At 43.8% G+C, this 14,085-nt stretch overlaps 1 protein-coding gene across 2 annotated transcripts in view; it reads right to left on the bottom strand.

Annotated features, from left to right (window-relative positions):
* The window catches only part of LOC134369294 (protein HIRA), an 83,320-nt gene that overhangs the window by 47,364 nt on the left and 21,871 nt on the right, over positions 1 to 14,085 (bottom strand). Inside the window, exons 3-7 of one of the 2 annotated variants that reach the window (XM_063085644.1) lie at positions 13,013 to 13,123; positions 11,716 to 11,806; positions 10,279 to 10,373; positions 3,062 to 3,157; positions 1,503 to 1,663 (exon numbers count right to left, since the gene is read on the bottom strand). In XM_063085644.1, the coding sequence (XP_062941714.1) occupies positions 1,503 to 1,663; positions 3,062 to 3,157; positions 10,279 to 10,373; positions 11,716 to 11,806; positions 13,013 to 13,123 (554 nt within the window). Of the gene's footprint in view, positions 1 to 1,502; positions 1,664 to 3,061; positions 3,158 to 10,278; positions 10,374 to 11,715; positions 11,807 to 12,803; positions 13,124 to 14,085 lie in introns of those variants that run through there. The other variant, XM_063085645.1, reaches the window with a different exon arrangement.

Raw genomic sequence — 14,085 nt, 5'->3', positions numbered from 1 at the left:
CTAAACAGTAAAGGCACAGCAGAAAGGCACTGTCTCCCTGACCTGGACTGAGGGCTGAGGTACAGCTCTCTGCACATTATTCCTCCTGCAAAGTGAGATGACATGGGTCCAAAGTCAGCCCCCTGAAGCTAAAGTTTTGCCGGGGGCACCACTAAAGACATAGGGGTTAAGATATTGACCTCACAGCCCCAGAGTGGGACAGGGCAAAGCAAGGCATGAGTGCAGTAACATCACCTGCCTCAACTTCCAGCTCGGGCCACAGACCCCTGATGGCAGGATAGGCCCACCTAGCAGAGGCTGAAGAATGCTGCCAGCTCTCGCTGGTATTCATGACAATCCTGCAGCTGCCCCCAGGAACACAGCTCACAGAACCCCGGCCATCTGGAGCCCTCAGGAACTCCAGAAGGTGTGAAGGCCTACATCACCTGCACCAGGCAGCTGTAACTGAGGAGGGCAGGACTAAGTAAGGTGAAAACCGATGTTCATATACCCAGCTCAGGAACTAATGTTGGTTTAGGGAGAACCAAATACATAATTTCTACTTTCCTCCTGCAGCCAGCCCTGACCAGTGGGTAAACACCTAGTCTTCCTGCAAAACTTCACTCATGAGTTCCTTGCTCCGAGAAGCCTTCCTTGATGTAATCACCCCACCTGGGCCATTTCTGCACACTCTGGACAACTCCATCACCATACTTACAGCTGATGTGAATGTCTGTTCTTTCCCATTGTACTATAAGCTTTAAGGGGAGAGACTCCATCTCAATCCACTTCTATTTCTTTTTACCCAGGACTGCCTTACATATATAGGCACTTAATAAATGTCTAATGAATAACGTGATCTTGAGCTCTGATTCCAAACAAAATCATAACTCAAATAAAGGAAGAGATAGTAAAATACTACAGATGCCACTGTATTCTGATCTCCAAACACTTTGCAAACCATACTGCTAACTTCACCTAAGAAAAGTTGTCTCGCCTGCACAGCAGACAGCAGCAAGCAAAGGCACACAAGCAGAGTCAGGAACAATGTGAGAGAGAGTCTCCTCCATCCCCTCCACCCACTCCACCTCCAACAAGGCCCTCTGTAGGGCAGCTCAATGTCAACTCCACATTGTTAAGAAACAGTTTCATCCATGTCTGTGGCAGTGAGCTGGGTGACTCAATGATGTGGGGATATCTCTACAGCTTTAAGGTTCTCTTCAGTTTTAAAATCTGCACATCTTTTTCACTTCACAGTTGAAAATTTAACAGCTTCTCAGAAATGTACAATTTCCATCTTCTGACACTTAGGGCCAGAGTGCCCACCCCAAAGAACCCTGACTGGTCTTCTCAGGCCCCCAGAGTGCCCACCCCAAAGAACCCTGACTGGTCTTCTCAGGCCCCCAGACTGTGTGTTCACCCATGTGGTCTGGACCACAGCCAGCTCTCTCTGTGCACAGAGTTCTGTAAGGAGCTGGGGCAGCTGCTGGGGTCCCCGGGCTCCCTGGGCCATCCCCAGTTACCTCGTCAAAAGGCTTGGTGATGCTGGTCTCTAACTGCCAGTCTAGTGTCCTCCACACCTTCAGGCTGCGGTCATCAGCTTGAGAGGCAATGTATTTACCAACAGGGTCCCAAGTCAACCCTTTCACCAAGCCAGAATGACCTCTCAGAGTAGCTAGAATTTCTGCGAAGAAAAAAATAAAAGAAATTTGGAAAGGTATTACCTAGGGGAAAACAGTGACTCTACGGAGAAAATGTGAGCTGGACATCCAAGAGAAGGGACTTCAGGAGTCTGCTTTGGTCAGCCCCTACCCCTGGGCACAGGCAGAAGGGCCCCCTAATTTGATCTCCACCAAGGCAAAAGCAACCTGAAGAAATGAATGTATCAAAGAGGCAAGCACTGTGGGTTTCCCTTCAGCTACAGCTAACACTTGCAGGTTGAGGCTGCACATGCCCCCCATGTGTGGGGCAGGCAATGAGGAGCCCAGGCTTGCACCTCAGCTGCCAGTTCTGCTCCCATTTCTTGTCTGCAGCCAGTGGACCTGTCCACGGCTGCCCTTCCTGGAGAGAAGCCTATGCCCACCTGGGCTATGATATCAACACTTCTGCAGTGAACCTCCCTAGCAGCTCCCTGATAAGGAGCAGGCCTTAACAGCTCAGGGGGCTGGGCACTGGCTGAGTGAGTCTTTTGTAAGTCATCCCTGAAGACAAAGACGTGCATGAGAGCACCTCTTACAGATCTGTAATCCAAATGCCACTCTGGTCTCTAAACCTGTCCCTCTCATGGCCAAACCAAATATCCCCACACATGCTAGTGGCTTTCAAAGAGAGTTAAAATGACGTGGACCTAAGTCCATGGATGAAACATTTTAGCCCACAAGGAATATATATTATAGATACTGAGCAGGAATATGAAAAGTGTTTTACTAGTTATAATTTGTAACACTATGCCAGGTTATGCCATCTGTTGTGACTTTAAACATGATGAATAAGAAAAATTAATTTTCTTTTTTTTTTTTGTCGTTTTTGTGACCAGCCGCCCAGTGAGCGCCCGGCCATCCCTATATAGGATCCGATCCTGCGGAGGGAGCGCTACTGCGCTCCCAGCGCCACACTCTCCCGAGTGCGCCACAGGGTCGGCCCGAAAAATTAATTTTTTTGAAAAACTGTATTTGTGTTAGCTCACATCTCCTCAAGAGCTTCAGAGATGACAACTGAGCTGAGGCCAGAGCCCAGTGGTGGGAGGTGCATCCAGCATGTGTGGGAACACCGGGCACAAGTTGGATGAGGGTCCCCAACACCAGTTGTCCTTGTACCACCCTCATGATTTGTGGTCCATGCACACCAGAACTCAATTACTATTTTCTTTAGCATAAACCTCTTTTTAAACCTTAAACAAATGTAACTCAGAGAGAAAAAAAAAAGAACTGGGTTACTGACAAGACACATAAATCCCAGGCTACTGTGATACCCTTGCTGCCACCAGGAGTAAGGAGACAAAGAGCCCACTCCCAGACTCCAGACACTGAAGTTGGCATGTGGCCCATTTCTTCCATCAACCAGTCAGAGGAAGACCCCAGACCTGGGAATTTCACAGCGTTCCAAATGACGACAGTGTTATCCACGCTGCATGAGGCCAGCCAGGCATCATGGGGAGACCACGCTACATCCATCACATCTGGAATAAGACAGAAAGCTTTTGGTGAGATCTCTTACCTGGCATGCAGACTTGAGCTAGGGTGGGCACTAAGCACCATCCCTGTCTGCTAGCTGGGCCAACCATCCCTGGGGTTCTCATGTCTGAGGTCACTCGACCTGGGACCATCACAACTAGACTTTTTTTTAAAGCAACTTGAGAAAATTCTCCACTAAGACTTTCCATTGGTCATAAAATTTAAAGCATCTAATTAACCCCAGTGCCTTAGTCCTTTTACAGATGAAGTAACTGAGGGAACAGTTGAGAACTTGGGTGGCATGTGGCATCACACCCATATGTTAGAACCATGGCCTTCCTAGGTCTTTGGCCATGGGCATGTTCCTCAACTCTACTAACTTGCTTTTCTGATCCTAACTGGGCCTTCCTCAGAGAGCCTTCTGACCACTAGACATGGGAGATAAAGCACTTAGCAGAATGCTTGGCACACAGAGCTCAAGAACTGCTGACAAATGGAACGAAAGCCATCTTCTGGTCCTTCTGCTGAACTGGATCTTATCTCCAAGACTCTGCCAGGAACACCCCTTCCCGATGGAGCCCCCAAACAATTAATCATGCTCTTTTCTTTGTGACTCAGTCTTCTCATTTGTAAAAGGCAGATTAAAAACAAAAAACAAAAAATTCTATCCTTATAGGGTTATTGTTAGGATTCAATGTGAGGAATTGCTGTAGCATAGGGCCAGACACACACCAAGGCATCGATAAAGGTCAACTGTTGATATCGATGGCAAACATGCCTATCTTGCCACTGAGGTGTGAAGGGTGTGATCTTATTTATTTTTCTAACTTCAGCGCCTGGTGTAGTGGTGGGTGTATGGAAGAATAATTGTTCAAGAAACAAAGCGGTAAGTTAGTAGCTATGTAGCCTTTTCTCCACAGAATATTTAAAAGATATATAAGCAAAATGTTCGAAATTTCTATTGCACTTTTTCTAGTTTAAAAAATCTTCAGTGACAGATTGACGGATTTTTTCACACTGCACTGCACTTTGTAGTTCACATTGTGTATGCACTAGCATGCTGTATTTAGAATACTAATCGCCTGTGTGATCTTCACAGCTTCTTTTCATTTTTGCTCTGCATTCTATGCATTGAGAACATTCACTACCATAAACAGACCTAACTTAACATTGAACATTGACTGCATTCCAGTTTTTCATGCTAACAAACACATGTGTATATGTCGCTCTCCACACTCTAGATTATTTCTCTGAGATTGATATCCCAAAGTGGAAATCTGGGCACAATATCTGAACCTCTTCATAGGCCATAGACTGCTTTAAAAAAACCTCTATGACTTTACATTTCTATAAGCAGAATGCCCCCTTCAAAACTCCATTAGCAAAGAAGCTTACAATTTTTTCCCCTCTGACTAATTTATTAAATATATTGATATTTTTAATTTTTAATTTGAGTATTAGTGAATGTAAAATTCTTTTAGGTCTGTTTGTCTATTATCTAAAGTTGTCTTTTTGAACTAATTTGCTCACATCTTGTGACTGTCTACTGGGAGATCTTTTTGTGTAGTGGGTCTAACAAACATGAATGATGTACCTACAAAAATTAAGAAAATAAGAGCTTTCTCTAGGAGTTTAGAGTCTGGGAAGGGTGCACACGTAAACATCAGAATTTTACCAGAACAGAGAAGAAGTGGTCAGATGGGAACCCGGAAAGGATACATGATTTTCTTAACAATTTCTATGGACTATTTATAATATAGATATTAGCTACAAATTTCACTCTATTTGCCCTATTTGCCTTTCTAAGTTGTTATATTCAATGATTTTCGTTTGTAAGCATTTGGTGTAATTTAGTTTTTTTTTTTGTCTTTTTCGTGACCAGCACTCAGCCAGTGAGTGCACCGGCCATTCCTATATAGGATCTGAACCCGCGGCGGGAGTGTTGCTGTGTTCCCAGCGCCGCACTCTCCCGAGTGCGCCACAGGGTCAGCCCCCTATTTGCCTTTCTATATTGTAGGAGTTTTATGTAATAAATAGCCTGTTATTCTCCTTTGTGATTTCTTCTATTGCCTATTAACCTTAAAAAATAATCTCTCTGCTAGTTCTGATGAATGTTCAGTTCTATTTTTTCTTCATGTAATTATTTAGAATGTTTACTTCTTTAATATCTGGAATTTATTTTAGTGTATGCTGTATTTAGTGAGGATCTAAATTAATTTCTCCTCACTCACAAGCTCTTAAAGGTTACTACAGCACATGAAAGAATTCTTTCCATTTATGATAAGTTATATACCTCATTCACAATACACCAAGTTCCTACCTAAGTACATTGTAGCCTCCTTCAGTGTTGTTAGCTTTACCCTGAAGCTCATGATGTTTCTATCACTGACACTTTGAATGTTTTCATAAGTAACATTATTTATCCTTCCAGATGCCCCTTGGAGTCACTGCTGAATTCTGCAGTAAGTCCACATATGTGACATAATTTCCCCCACTAAACTCCAGGTTTATGGCTTCTGTCTTCAGACTATATATTCCACCCCCTTTGCTTCTCATGGACCTAAACACATCTGAGACCCTCCTTTTACTTGAAGATTTAAATTTCACTGTTTTTGCCATCATTCTTGGTAATTCTAAGAAGATGACTCTTCTAACTCCTAAGGCTCTTGGTTCCTTCAACTCCTTGTTCTCATCCAGTGACTTCAGCTTCTACTCCATTTGTTCCCATGGTCAGGTCCAGAGACCTTGCATGACAGATCACTGCAATTCCCCTCCCCCCGACCCTGGTCTCAATTCCTACCCTCCCACACCCCAACCATAAGCTCCATGCTTTCAGCTCACTCTCAACTCCAACAATACTTTAATACTGCCAGGAGCTGTGATCCACTGATGCTGTTGTCCTTCCACTGTCTGCTGGCCCTGCCCACATCCTCACCTCTATCCTGCTCCAGCTGGGATCTCTCCATCACTCCCCTTTCTCTTTTCCTATGTCTTCACAGGCACCTGACAAGACCCAGCCTGACTGAATCTAGCTCTATTCTCTCCCAGTCTTTCTTGGGCACCTTCCAATCAAGCTTTGATCCAACGACATCAACATAAATTATAATTTCAAGGACAAGTGGCCTCCATGCTGTCAAGTCCAATGGTTAATCCTCAGTCCTCACTTTACCTCTTACAATGTGTGTGACATGCTGCTCATTCCCTTTTCCTTCAAATGCTCTCTTAACTGTCATAACTGGTCTCTCCTCTTTTACCGGTTTCATCTCTCCAAACCCTGGGCTTCATCCTCGGACTCTGTTCCTACCCAGAACTCTCTCCTCAAAGATTCTTATTTTCAAATTCCTATGCGGCATGTCCACTTAGACTGGCAAACCTAATATGTCTAAAACCAAACTGAAACATTTCCCCCAACAAACAGACATCCCCACTCAGGTTACCGCAACTGCATCCTTTCCATTGTTTAGGCTGCAGTCTGTGAAGCTGCCAGATTCCGCTGCAGATTATCTCACACCCTGTGTCTGATCCACCAGGAAATCTGCCTCTGATGACTTTTCAGCACTTCCATGTTACAACCCAGGTTCTCTCACCTATATTATAACAGCAGCCTCCTCACTGGACTCCTTAGTGTTGCCCTTAGCCCTCATCATGGAGACTCTGTACAGCTGCCATAGGTCTCCTCAACTCCTCTGCCCGAATCCCTGCTGGGCCTTCCCATCTCACTCAGGGAGGAGACCTCACAATGGTCTCATAGATCCTCCCACTCCCTCTACCTGAGCCCCCTGGTGGTTCCCTGAGCATACACCCACTCTCCAGGGCCTCTGCCCTGGCTGTCCCCTCACCTCCATCTGGTCTCCCCTCAAATGTCACTTTCTTTGTAAGGCTCTCCTTGAGGACCCCACCTCCTTACTGTGCTCCCAGCCTTCATCTTCTAGTTTCTTATAGGATTCTGCTCCCTAGTGCTCATCTTCAAATCTACATGATTGGTTTATTGTCTGTCTCTTTTATAAGAGGGAGGAACAGTGCCTGGAACATAACGGGTGTTCAATTAATACTTGTTACACAGATGAGTAAATATCAATTTGGGAAAAAATAATGTATTTTAATTAGTCTTTCCATTTATGAAGTGGTCATTTTATACCTCTCAAAAAAGGTTTGTGGTTTAAGTCTTAGAGATCTCATACATTTCTTGGTAAGTTTATTCTTGAGTATTTACAGTATTTGATCCTACTGTATATGAGTTCTCCTTTTGTCATTAGATAATATAATTGGCTATTACTAGTGAAACATAAATAATTAAAAATTGTTCTTGTATGAGGCCAATTTAAAGACTCATTTTACTAGTTCTAAGTGTTTTTCAGTTCTTCATTTATTCTAAGAGCTTTATTCCTTTGGTTTTTCTTGATGTGAAATAATGCCATGCTCATTTCATTTTTATCTTATTTTACAGTATGTTTGCCTTCTGATTTCTGTTTAATTGTACTGCAGAAATTCCAGAGCAACAAATTGATAGCACCCTTCTTTGTCTTTTCTTGACATAAATGGAAACCAGGCTTAACTGTGAACTGTAATATTTGCTAATGGTTTTAAAAAGACTCAGAACTCTAAAAAGAAAACAAAGAAAAAAATAAAGAACAATCACAGCAACAAAAGATAAACAAACAAACAAAAAAAGACACAGGACTTTCATGTTAGTTTTCTAAGAGCATTTTGAAAAAAGCATTTTTATTAGGAATTGATGTTGAATTATCTAATATTCCTTGTAGAACACCTAAGATGACATTGTGGCCTTATTTAACTTCTTAGTATGTCAAGTTATATTAATAGATTTCTTTGTACACAAAATTCTTCTATTATAAATCACATTTAATCTTCCTTTGAAAAATAAATATTTCATGACTGGCTGGTTAGCTCAGTTGGTTAGAGTACGGTGCTAATACCACCAAGGTCAAGAGTTTGGATACCCTTACTGGACAGCCACAAAAAAAAAAAAAAAAATTCTATGTTCCATATAATTTTCCTTAAAAGCTTGAAACAATGCATCGACAAATAATTTAGAATCAGGAACCATTTCTGAAGTTACCTTCCAACCTCTTACTTGGTTTTTACTCTGTTCAGGTTTTCCTAACCCTATGGTATCAATAGTGAAAACCTGTATTTTTTCTAAAAAAATTGTCAATTTATTTTATTATTTTGTTTTTAACTTAATAGTATAAACATTACATTGCACTCTTTGATGATTTTTTTCCATCTGTGTTAAACGTTTTTTTCCAGACCTTTTATTTCTAATTTTGTCTAGGTTTTTTTCTTCCCACACACAAATATGCCAAGCATATACTTGTATTTTTTGCACTTTGCTTTTCAAAGACCCAGTGCTTCCTTATGCATTTATTTCTGCTTTTTCACTGATTTTTCTTCTTGAACAATTCACCTGCTACCAGGACCAGTGAAAAAGGAGTGGCAGGCACCCCAGTTGACAGTGGCCAACCCTACCTGCCTGGTCAAGGAGACCCCTGGGGTGATGGGGCAGGAGAAAACTCGAGGATATGGCCCACCCTGAGTCTCAGGTTAGGGGTCCCGTCCTTACTTGAGGCCCCACCCCATGCATGGGCACTCTCATAGGCACATGGGACAAGTTCCAGACAAGCCCAATTAGACTCTACTGTGAGTTGCTGTTAAATAAGAGCAAATTACACATTTTTATTATCAAACAATAACATGGTGCTACTGTTTCAGTTTTCACAAACGAGGATTCAATCTGCGGCCACCAAAAGATGGGTTTGTTCTCCTTTAAACTGTCTACAAAGTATTTGCTGAGCTATATAGCTAGTGAATTATAGCTGATGCTCCCAAATCTCTCACTCCTGCCCTGTCTTCCCCTAGAGCTGCCGGCTCAATTCCAGTGGTTTTTTGACATTTCTTTTCCCATCCCTTCAAACCCTGCACATCCCACACTGAATTGGTGTCCATCCCCATAAGCCTGTTGCCCTTACGGTCTCAGTAGAGGACATCACTAGCTAGGCACCAAGCTAGGAATCAACATCATCCCTCCCCCCATGCCCTGCCCTAAGCAGTACCCAAATCACTCTCCTCCTCTCCCTCTCAATTATCATCAGCCTAGTTCAGGACCTTATAGCTTTCATCTGAACCACTGAAACAACCTCCTTTTTCACAGAGCTGTCAGAAAGACCCCCCCTCTTGTACTTCAAAACTTTTAATGGCTCCATCTCATCCATGATAAGGGACACCTTCACTGACAGGGAATCCATGCCTTCCATGACTTGGCCCTGCACACTTGGCCAGCCTGCCTTTGTGTTAGTCCCTGCCTTGTATGTAAAGACCTAGCCATGCTGAAATGCCTCAAACTCACCATTCACACCAAGTCTTTCTCACTTCTGCTGTCCATCCCCCCACCTGGAAAACCCTTCAGTCCATTTCTTGAGTTAGACCACAGGCTTCCTGAGATAAGTCTAAATTGTATTCACTCTGGAATCTGTGGCACCTGAGTACAAAGTGTATGGGCTATAGACGGTTACAGACAAACCTTCCTCCTCTTCAGTCTAAATCTGCAAAATGTGCTCTTTCCATATTAAGTCCATTTAAAATACTTTGCAAACATTCTTAAGGTCATGTTGAGAAACTTTTCATTGGGCTGGTTTCTGGAGAATAAATAAAAGTGTGCTTATGGACTTAGTGATCCACTGATTAAGGCACTGATTCAGTTCAGCAGGATAAACAGCAGAATGTGGGAAATTCTATATTAAAGATATAAACATACACCCCAGGAGGGCAGGAGTGGGGAGACTGAATGTAGCTGGAGGCAGGCTACGCAGAGGGTGAAGGCACAGACCTTGAGGGACAGGGAGGGTGTGACTAATGGTGATGGGGAGAAAGCCCAGAAACAGTGCTGCTTTAAGGACCTTTCCCCACCCTATCACTGAAGCCCCCAGAGCTCTGACTTCATAAATAGCAGAAAGCACACGTAGGTCAGGAGCAGATGGGGCCTGAAGAGGAGTCAGGAGGCCACTGACCTGCCTGGGGGCATGGAGGTGCTGCTGCTGATCTGAGATAGTTGTCAGGGGCCCACCCACCTCAATAGAGAGCCAGCCCAACAGGCAGCCCCACTCACCGCCTGAGTGACTCCGGAGGATGGAGACACACCGCCACTGCTCCACATTGGCGAGCTTACCACTGGAGCCAAACACGGTGCTGGGGCCGATGTACCTGTGTGAGAGAGGTGTCAGAGAGGCACTCGTGGAGTGCTCTGAGTACTGCACAGAGATGCTTCCTGCAGCATGGCTTATCATAGCAGACAGAACAAAGCAAAAACAGACAATGGCTGGAAAGCACAGGGTTGTTGAACAAAAGGGGCTGATTAGGTAAATTATGATCCATGCACATGATGACACAGTATATAGCCGTTACAAATCTGGCATGGGAAAATGTTCACAATATATAACTAAGTGAAAGAAACAGGCCACAGGACATCATATACAATATGATACCACTTAAGTAAAGAAAAAAAATACATAAAACCTAGACACAAACTATGCATGGAACACAGATCAGAACACACACCAAAGAACAACGAAATATTAACCGTGGCTTTCTTTAGGTAGTAGAATGATGAGATACATATTTTAAAAATATTTTTTCAGTTTTCCAAATAGTGTACTAAATATGTTATTTATAGTGGCTAAAGTAGCAGAATCAACAGTATTTTTAAGTCCCCTTGTAATGAATGGAATGGCCCTGTTTTACCATTGAGGCGTGGAAACCACAAGAGCTGTGGGTATTAACTCCTACTAGACAGTCACCTATAGCTTGGGGGAGGTGGTGCTGACACCACTGATGTGCAGAGCCTCTGTCAACACCCTTTGCTCCTGTAGAGCTGTCACAAACCCACAGAAAGAGAGCTCGCTGAGGCATCCAAGTGGGCCAAAGGAGACAGCATATCTCTGCTCTCGAAGCCACAGTGACAGGGCCACTCTGGCTGAGCAATGGTGTAGGGTCTCGTCCCCCAGCCTGACTCATCCAGTCACCCAGGGCCCAAAAACCATACTGAGAGACTCTTGGCCTAGGTATTAAGAAAAATGGTTTTCCAGGTGAGGGCTAGCTCATTTTGGGTGCAGAACAGGGGCTGCCGCAGGTTGAGGTTGACAGAAAATGAGGTAAATGGCAAAGAGTGTGGGCTCTGCACCCGCTGCCCCTGATCCCATCAGTGCACCTCGACTTTTAACCATTTTGTACATTGGGGTTCCATATGAAACTTCATTTGAAGAACAAAACAAATGAAGCCACCCATGTCGGCACTAAAAGGGATTTGCCCTTCCTTTTCAGGAATAAGCTTTGCAGCCCTGTGAGTGGGCAGCTGACCAGGTCACCAGGCAGGTTGGTGGCCTCCTGACTCTGGGTCAGACCCCATCTGCTCCTGACCTATGTGTGCTTCCTGTTACTTATGAAGTCAGAGCTCTGGGGGCTTCAGTGATAGGGAAAGGTGACTTTGATAAAGACCGGCCAAGAAGCTTCTAAAAATAAAAAGTGAAGAAAGGAAAATGATGCTTACGTAGCCCGCTTCCACACCATAATCAGTTTGTCATCTCCCCCAGAAGCTAAATACATCCCACTGTTTGACCACCGCACACAGTTCACACATGCTGGGAAGAAAAAAAAATAGGGTGATGAAAATCCAACAGTCATGCCCATTTGCTTTATGCAGAGTCTGGCAAGATGTAAAGGGTTTATAAAATCTAATCTACCTAATCTATTTAAGGCATCTACTGTGTGAGAGCCCCAGATTCAGTTTAAGCACTAACCTACTTGGGCTACAATAACAGATTACCAGAACAGTCTGGATGGGGAAAATATGCAAAATCTGAGAATTGTTTGTGCTGAATGAAATAAGTCAATAGGAGGCTTATTTCCAAGAAAACCAATCACGACAATAAAATCTCATTATTTCCAAAGTGCCATCTATTGATGAGATGTATTTCTGAGTAGGGATTATTCTCAAAATGAGAGCATGTGCTAAAAAGGCTGAGATGCCTTTTCCAGAACTTTCAGGGGAGCAGCTTCGTAAAGTATAAGGCTCTGATTTCATCCCATGTGTCAGAGCCAGCCCCTTTAAATTTGGACTTTCCAAACTTGTCAGCACTGCAGATTGACTGATTCTGCACTTATAAGCTAATATCAGCAGAAATCCTCCCAGACTTGTGATGGGTCAGAGCCTCCAGGAGCACTCACAGCTCAGTCTTTGGGAGACTTGAAATACGACGTACACTATTAAAGTTGTAGACATCACATGACCTGTGTGTAACTTTTGCTCCAGGTCTGAGGACACTGAGAGGCATGTTGGGAGAACAAGAACACACAGAGCAAAGGAAGGGGCTGATGTCCAAAGGCTAGAAACTATTAATGGAGTATCTCAGGGGTGGGAAACTAAGACACTACAGCAAGAAAGAAAACCATGACACTGTTCAATGGCCAAAAGGGTCTTGGTAGAGAGACTTAGAGTAAAACAGTGCCAACCTGAGACATTTTGGTGTTGTCTCTTGTGCACCCTTCCCCAGAACCCTACTGTGTCCAGGTTGCTGGCCCCAAAGCCCCATGGAATCAGGCAGTAACGACTCATGAGCAGGAAATCACCAGAGGTACCTGCAGACTGTCCAAAGATGGTTCTGTGGGCGGGCCGAGTCTTCTGCCGAATAACTCACCCAGGTGTGCAGCCAACATCTGTGCCTTCAGACAGCAGGCCGAGGGGAGTTACCGCCGCACGGGGCCTTATCTTTCTAATTACAAACACATGTGCTAACCTTGGGCACTCTGCCAACACGCAAAGCCTGCAAAGGGCCACTCTGTAATACCTAAGTGATTGTCCATCTGGCAAAGCATCTTGGGAATATTTTCATCCTTCTCGTCATCCTCCTGGAGGACTGGAGACATATTCCAGATCACAACCTTCCCAGAATCCTGTCCTGGAATGAAGGAGCAGTAATAAATAAATGTGCAAAGAGTAGAAATCTGATATTGACACATATTATTAACTATATGAGAAGTCCTCACTTAGCTTCCATAAACATAATTGACTAGATCTAAGGAGACTGAATTTGAATTACTAACGGAAATCACAGAAAAGATGAAGAAAATCAAGTTCTCAGGGGGACCAAAAGGAGTGAAGATGTAGTAGTAAGCTGAGGCCAACCTGACTTTATGAAAAGAAATCAGGAGAGGGCCAAGCTCTCGTCTGGCCTCTAACAAGGATCCACCAGGGGCCCCTAGAAGGTCTTCATTCCTGCCCAGGGCCCAAACTTCTCTTGTGTAAAATGAAGAGGATGGAAAGTTGATGTCCCAGGAGCCTTTCAGGTCTGTGCATGTGTATCCTAGAAAGCAAGGAGGAAAGCACACACTACTGGGGTTTCCCTCTCCTTCTTGGTGCTCCCTGGAATCCATGGTTGTTCCAGAGCTGACTGGATGCTTTGATACCCAAGTGTGAAATGTGCCCTGAACACAGGAGAAAGAGCTCATTACATTCTTATGTACCCTTTGCAGTCACCTCTAGATGGGAGATCAACCAAAAGAGGATTCAGGGATCCTGTGGCCATCAGTTGATGTTCTGCTCTGCTGAAAAATATATCTATGTATTTTGGTAATAATTTCTATTTTTAAGCCTCCCATCACTGATAACAAAAGTCCAGCTCCTCATTTAACTTTCTATTACAGAGGGGCAAAAACCAATGGACACCTGGAAATGGACATGCCAAAATTACCATGAAGCATGTTTGAAATAACCTCTTGGCCAATATGTAAAAATATTTCCTAAACATCTGTCCCAGACGTTACTCTCCCAAGTAAGGTGGTAAAATGTGCATCCTCTGTGGACAAGAAGCAAGCCCTCTGTTGTCCCACCTAAGTCTAGCTCTCTTACATGAGGCTCCTC

This window comes from Cynocephalus volans, chromosome 2, assembly GCF_027409185.1.
Source record: "Cynocephalus volans isolate mCynVol1 chromosome 2, mCynVol1.pri, whole genome shotgun sequence".
NCBI lineage: Eukaryota > Metazoa > Chordata > Mammalia > Dermoptera > Cynocephalidae > Cynocephalus > Cynocephalus volans.
This window is presented reverse-complemented; position numbering and strand designations above follow the sequence as displayed.